The sequence below is a fragment of the Molossus molossus genome, unplaced genomic scaffold, assembly GCF_014108415.1.
Source record: "Molossus molossus isolate mMolMol1 unplaced genomic scaffold, mMolMol1.p scaffold_m16_p_15, whole genome shotgun sequence".
Classification (NCBI taxonomy): Eukaryota; Metazoa; Chordata; class Mammalia; order Chiroptera; family Molossidae; genus Molossus; species Molossus molossus.
The window spans coordinates 66590950-66598165 of NW_023425350.1; the positions used below are offsets into that span (position 1 = coordinate 66590950).

Here is a 7216-nt window from a genome sequence, read left to right on the forward strand (position 1 = left end):
CTGCTCTTTTTGCTCATGTCCATTGGTGGGCGAGGCTGCCGTGGCCACACTCATGGGCGTAGCTTTCCTCGGTCCGCTCAGCATCGCTGCTCCCTCTCCCCGTGGCCAGCACCCTGCATACCCTCTTGCTCCAGCTCCCAGGAAAGGCCACTCCAGGGCTGTCCTACAGATCCAGCCACACTTCATGTTCCTTGTAGGGTCACCTGCGTGGGCGGCCTGGGGCCTGTCTCAGACCTAACCCAATTAGGATGGACAGTGCGAATTACCAAAGTTTATGAAAACATAGGCGATCAGTGTTTACTGATATCAGTAACACCCCCAGAGAGAGGCCACGAAGAAGAAACATTGTTTTTAAAAACAAAGTTTATTTTATTATTTTTACACAGTAAAAGAATATGAAATGCAGACTTGTCTAAATTCTCTTGCTGAGTCTCTTGAAGACAATGTCACCCAATGTCATGGTCTGAAAATCAGAAAAGAAATCACGCGATGTGCATCTGATGTTGAATTGCAAAAGATAACTAAGCCATCCAACTAGCTCTAAATGTGCCAACACATGAAACAACCCAAGGAGTCCTCTGCTTTTTATAGGACCAGAGAAAGGGTTGGCAATCTTTTCTAAAATCCCAGGCCAAGTTTACTTCCTCATGAGGAGGGTTTTCCTGACTCATACTGAATCCTTTTCTACATTAGTGGCTGTTAGAGCAAGGCCATCAAAAGCGACTTGTCCAATCCAGTTTCTCAGTTTCATTGAGTGCCTACTATGTACCAAACACGTGTGCATAGCAAGGACACACGTACACCTAGGCACCCAGCCTGGAACACAGTCGGAGAGCATAATTTCCTCCCAGAGCTGTGATGCATATAAAAACACTGGATTTCTCGGGCTCACCAGTTTTTGAGTTATGTTCCTTCTCTCCCCGCTCCTCCCTCCCAGCGGGGAAGCACCAGCTGGGGCCGCTGCCAGGCCATGTGCAGTCTGGTGAATTAGAAAAGTGCCCCTTCCTCAAGGCACTGCTCTTTGGTCTGTTGGAAAGCTACCCCAGGGCACTGTGCTGGTTTTGTTAGAAACACTCCTTCCTGGCAGACACTGCAACGTGGTAATAAGTATGCAAACCCCAGCTGTCTGTAATGGGAGTGGCTCCCCCTGGTGTGCAGTTGTGCAACTGCGGGTGGAAGCCCTGTGACACAGACCCCATTCAGAGGGACCCCAGCTCAGCCATTTCTGGCTATTTGTTGCCTCAGTCTCCCCATTTAGAAAACTTAGGATTGCTGGGAGGATTGATGATAATGGGTGTCAACTGCCCGGTCCATCATGGATCTTTAGTAAGTGACAGCAGAGACTAACAGCGAGGGTGAGGGGCTGCTCCTCACTCTGCACCTCTCTTCTCCCCCAAGCACGGGAGCTGCAAGCTCAGAGCCCCAACTTACGTGGGTCATTGTGTCTCCATTGAGTTCAGACACGGACTTGATGCCTTTGAAACTTGTCACCAGTCTATTCTCACCTTCCAGCTGAACCACTGCCTGCAGGGGACAGAAGAGATGGCCTGTGAGGAAGGGTCTGGGCAGGGAGCAAACCCCTTGCTCATGCGCTGGCGCCCCTGCGTGGGTCTCTGCCTACAACCACCGCAGCCCTCACCCTTACGTGAGGCCAACCCCCCGGCTCTCTGGCCTGACAGAAGTGAGGTGCATTTGAGAACTAAAGGTTTTATTTATGGTATGTGATCTAGAAGTCAGCACAAGACACCGAACTGACTCAGATGTAAACACTAAAGTGAAATTGAGTAAAATCTCAATTGTCCAAGTGATCAGGGAGGTGGCAGCAAAATGAAAAACCGGCCAGTGGAGAACAGGATTTTGCTTTGGTATATGCGTATTCCTTCCAGCGTGTTTATGTTTCTTACTGGGGTTTCCTTTTCCACCTTCGTGCATCCAGGGAGAGGAACAGAAACCCGGGAAGAGGCAACAGGGAGCCGAAGACATGGGCCACGCTTAAAAATTTGCCTCCAAAACGGACATTTGGAAAAGGCCTGTGGTAAATCCCATGACCACGTGCCCCTTCCTAGGGGCCTACGGAAAGAATTTTTCTCCTAAATTTGATCACTGATGTCCTGACTTGTAATGTCATATCTGGAGAAGCAGAAATAAAGACTGATCAGAGAGGTAACCATAGGAATGTGCTGAGCCCAATGCGCCGCTCAGTGGTGCGGCTGTGCTGGGGTGTGTGGCGTTTCTAAGGGAGAAAGAGAGGCGCCCGGTGGCGGGCACCCAGTGCCTGGCTCTCCCTGCCAGCGCCTGCTGGCACCCTTACAGCCACACCCCGCGCTCCCCGCACGCCTGAGCCACAGCCCAGGGGCAGTGGCGTTGTCCCGCCTTCAGTCTGGGAAGAGTGACAGCCTGTTTTACAGCTGAGGTAGCGGAGGCCAGGGGCTCAATGATCACCCCTGAAGGCTGGGTCTGAGTGTGAGCCTGAGGACCTGGCGTTGCCAGCACCTCCTCCAGGAAGCTTCTCCCCATGACCACCAGCTCCAGGCCTAGCAAAGCCCAGTTTAATTTGGACTAAGGGTGACCCAGGGGTCTTTTAAGGCATTTTCACTGACCCTCCCCACACACACACACACTTGCCCACTGTAGTGCCTGGGAGAACCCGAGACTTGGACTCCTGCTGTATGCCTGGTGCCCCCATATCCTCCATATTGGGAGAGCTCCAATTCTTGGGCCAGGGCACCCCGAGACAGTCCTTGGGGAAGTTTTCCCTAAGAGACTCTCCCCCCACAGCCGTCTTTGTCTTTCTGCTTCTCACCCCAGAAGCAAGTTCAGAGGTAGTGTCTCCATGGAGGGAGTTGTGAGGGGGGACCCCTGAGGGAGGAAGCCCAGAACCAGGCTCCAGGAAAAGTTCCGCAAGCAGAGGGTGGCTGGGGGGGCAGCTCCTACCTTGACCTTCTCCCCGGTCATGAGCTCCAGCTCACACTCCTCCCCCAAGGTGAACTCGTTCTGGATCACTTTGGACCCGGTGGTGATGGTGAGCTTGAAGTGCTTCCCAGTCTGCACGATTTCAGTCACTCCCTTGATGTCCTTCCCCTTCTGGATGAGGTCGTCAGGCAGACCTGGTGGGAAGCATTCGCGGTGAGAGGGGCAGAGTGTGGTATGGGGAGGGAGAGGGTGGTGCCGTGGCTCCCTGGAGGCCACCGGCATGGGCCAGAGTCCTGGAGCAACACGGGCTTTGAGCTTTGAAAGGCAAGGTCAGTGGCCCGGCCTGACCTGCCCTGGCTGGCCGGCTATCTTGCCAGTGAGTTTATAAGGAGGACACTCCTCTGGCCTGAAGAACTTCTTCCCTAGTGAGCACCCTGGTTCTTGCTCGCTCTCCTTGCTCACGCCTCCTCCTTTGACGCCCAGAGAATTTGTTATTTGAGTATAAGCATTTCATCCTCCACGCCCAGGTTGGCCAGTACAGTTTATCTTCAAGGCCAGGTCACTCCTGAGAGTGAGGCGTGGGGTTGGGGGTGCTGACAATAATTATGCCGGGGCAACATGCACACGCTGGGACTGTCCTGGAAAACGTGTCTCCCGAGCCCTACCCCGGTCTCTGCTGGCGAGGCTCCCAAAGAAGCAGTATCAGGGGTCCCTTGTCCTGGGACAGAGCTTTGCAAATTTCAGAGCACGTCTGTGGTGCTGTATGAATTGAGGTTTACAAACCCACGTGTTGATAGTGGGCAGGGAGGGTCCTAGGGCACAGGTGAGGGATGGGAGACACAGAGAGGCGGCACGACCTGCCCTACAGGAGATCCAAGCTCTCTGCTGCCCTGAAGGTCCTCCTCTCTCTGTCTTTCCCACGCTCCTCCCGCTTGGCACCCTTCCTTGCCACCTCGCCCCTTTGCTCACGAGATTCCTCTGCCTGAAGCACAGTCCCCTTTCCCAGTCCCCTAGTGGACACCTGCTCATCGTCCAAGGTTTAGCCAAGGCTCACCTTCGCCACCGAGTCTCCCGTCCATGCCCTCCTGTGAGGACCACACCCTCCTGCACAATCCCCTGGAGAAGACGGGGTGACAGCGGGGTCTCTGGGAACCAGTGCTTGCTTTGATTCCCGGAGGACACACTTCCTACCTGAGTGACCTAGGTTGGGATTACTTAACCTTTCAAAGCCTCAGTTGCTTTGACTGTAAAATGGGAAAAACAATAGTACCCAACTTAGCGTTCTGATTGAGGATTCGGTGGGATATTGCATGTCAAGGGCTCAGCCCAGTGCCTGGCACTGTCGACACTCAGTACACGTTAGGAGAGTATTTGCTTCTTTTCTTTTTCCTCTCTAAATTGTGACTTTGGAAATGTGGCTCATCGTTATCTGCTTCCCTTGTATCTTTCCAGCACAGTGCTTGAATATGGTTGGGCTTGAATCAATATTTGTTAGAATAATGAATGGATGAATGGATGAATGAATGAGTGGATGAGGCCACACAATGAGTTACCAGCAGAGGTGGCGTCTATCTAAATCAGACTCTAGTTCAGTGCTCTCTCCAGTTGCCTGTGGTGTGGACTTGTCCAGTGAGTGCCAGCGCGAGCTGCCAGTCATTGCAAAAGTAACAAGCATAACACTGTGTGCGTGAAGCCTGGACCTCTCCTCCCATCCCATTATCCCCTACGTTTGTGACTGGCCACCACCTGCCGGGCCAGACCCTTATTGCCATGACCACCTGCCTTGGTGTCCAGCTCAGTACTCACCAATTGCCTTCATGAAGGACTCAAAGTTTTCCTGGCTCTGCACCTGGTACTTGCCGGAGAAGTTCATGGTGGCAACGAGGCTCCTTGCACAGCTCTGCTGATGGAGCTGTCCAGGGTGCGCTGTTTATAGGAGGGTATTTCCCCTTTGAATCTTGGCCATAGGTCAGCATCTGTCACCTCCTTTATGGCCAGGTTCAAATATTAACTTGAGAGCAATGGTCAATGATAAAAAAAAACCAGGACGGGCAAGGCAGAGATTTGCTCTAATTCAGCAAACATTAAAGGGCGTCAATCAAGTACAAAGCCCTATAGACCTGTGGCCTTTGAGGTGCGACTCTCCCATGAAATTTGTGTGTATGTATACATATCTGTACACATATGTTTGTGTGTGCATATATACATGTGTGTGTGTATCTAGATCTAGACAAACAGAAATACTAAAGAATCCCTTTAACCTCAAAAACCTCACCTTATTTACATAACCTTATGATCTCTTCCCATCGTTATCATTGCACAGACTTAATTTTTACAAAGCTGCCTTCGGCCCCTAAAGCTCTTTGATATTCTGGGAGTTCTTCCCTATGACGACAGGCTACTCCACTGTCCAAATCAGTCTCCTTTTTGAAGTGTTACCATGGTACATACTAAAGGGAAGGTGGAAACCTTTACACCAGCTGTATGGAAACTGAGAGATGCCTTTTATTAGGCAGATGCAGGTAGTGGAAGGAAAGAACGTAGCACCTGCTGGGCCACCTGAACACGTCGGGGTACCCACGCCTCCATGTTTGCTCTCACTCTGCTCCCTGTGCCCGCCTTTCCTTCTGCACCTGGTCACTGCCTCTGCGAATTCTCCGGGCCCCGGAGCACTTGGCAAATCCCGTATTCTAATTCCAACTGGGATTATTCCTCTATGCATTCTTTCTTTTTAATTAATTAATTAATTAATTAATTTTTGTTATAGATGTTTCTCCCCCCGCCTAGACACCCTCCTCCCTATCCCCCAGCCCCCATCCCCAGCCAAGCATTGTTGTCTGTGTCCATGGTTACGCATAAGAGCATATAAGTTCTTTGGTTTATCTCATCTCTCTCCCCTGCCCCCACCTCTGAAGCTTGTCCGTGTGAACCTTCTCGTTTCTGTGTCTCTGGGTCTATTTTGTTCATCAGCTTTTTTTGTTCATTATATTCCACAAATAAGTGAGATCATGTGCTATTTGTCTTTCTCTGATTGGTTTATTTCGCTTAGCGTAATACTCTCTAGTTCCCTCCAGGTTGTCTCAAAGAATAAGAGACCTTTCTTTCTTATAGCTGCATAGTGTTCCATCCTCTATGTATTCTTTTTCACTGTACTTCTTCCTTGGTATTCCCAATACCTGGCACTTGGTAGGTGTACAATTAATGATGGGTCAGTAAATAAAAGCGTCAAAATATAATGAGACCATGGCTCTTCCCATCAAAGGAAAACAAGAGATTTAAAGTGATACGGTGTAGTCAGGTTGGCACATGCTCTCAAATCACAGAATCACTGGGGCTGGGTAGCCAGGAGACTAAGGTGCATGTGTTTGTGCGTATCTAATGAAGCCGTGTCTTGGCTGAGAGTCTGAGTGAGAGGATGTTACAAGGGCTGGCAACGCCTGACCCAGGCTGAGAGCCACCTCCTCTCTTCCCGTGCCAGCCATTCTTTCTTCTCTGCCATCCTGCTCTGCCATTCCAGCCCATGCCTGAGTAGACGGCAGAATCCAAGCGGAGCTCTGTTTCCTGGACAGTTCCTCCCCTGCCAGCGGATCCTGTCTGTTCCTACCTGCAGCGCAATCAGCATGATGACTACATGCTCACATGCTCATCTGCCAAATGGGCAGTCCCTGCTCTGCACCTGAAACTCTCTGGCTGCTGGCGCATCTGCCCTGGAAGCCTGGCAGCTCTAAGTCTCTGGTTCTGCATGAGGCAGGAACACACTAGTGGATGAAGGCTAATGCCAGTGGACATCGGTGTCACAGGAAGGCAAGAGTAAGGAGTATGGCATTAGCACAGTGTATCAGCCCACAGGGAGGGTGTGCTCCCTTGTGTCAGCCCACAGGGAGGGTGTGCTCTTGTGTCAGCCCACAGTGAAGGTGTGCTCCCTTGTGTCAGCCTACGGGGAGGGTGTGCTCTTGTGTCAGCACACAGGGAGGGTGTGCTCCCTTGTGTCAGCCCACAGTGAAGGTGTGCTCCCTTGTGTCAGCCTACGGGGAGGGTGTGCTCCCTTGTGTCAGCCCACAGGGAGGGTGTGCTCCCTTGTGTCAGCCCACAGGGAGGGTGTGCTCTTGTGTCAGCACACAGGGAGGGTGTGCTCCCTTGTGTCAGCCCACAGGGAAGGTGTGCTCTTGTGTCAGCCCACAGGGAGGGTGTGCTCTTGTGTCAGCCCACAGGGAGGGTGTGCTCTTGTGTCAGCCCACAGGGTGGTGAGCTCTTATGTCAGCCCACAGGGAGGGTGTGCTCTTGTGTCAGCCCACAGGGAGGG

At 51.8% G+C, this 7216-nt stretch overlaps 1 protein-coding gene across 1 annotated transcript; it reads right to left on the minus strand.

Moving 5' to 3' along the window:
- Nucleotides 1-354: 354 nt before the first annotated feature.
- FABP1 (fatty acid binding protein 1) lies at nt 355-4799 on the minus strand. Its single transcript, XM_036263267.1, has 4 exons — nt 4720-4799; nt 2935-3107; nt 1432-1524; nt 355-463 (listed from the first exon to the last, which is right to left on the minus strand). Exons 1-4 carry the CDS (start codon nt 4784-4786, stop codon nt 413-415), a joined length of 384 nt encoding a protein of 127 aa, XP_036119160.1. The 5' UTR covers nt 4787-4799; the 3' UTR covers nt 355-412.
- Nucleotides 4800-7216: the final 2417 nt, after the last annotated feature.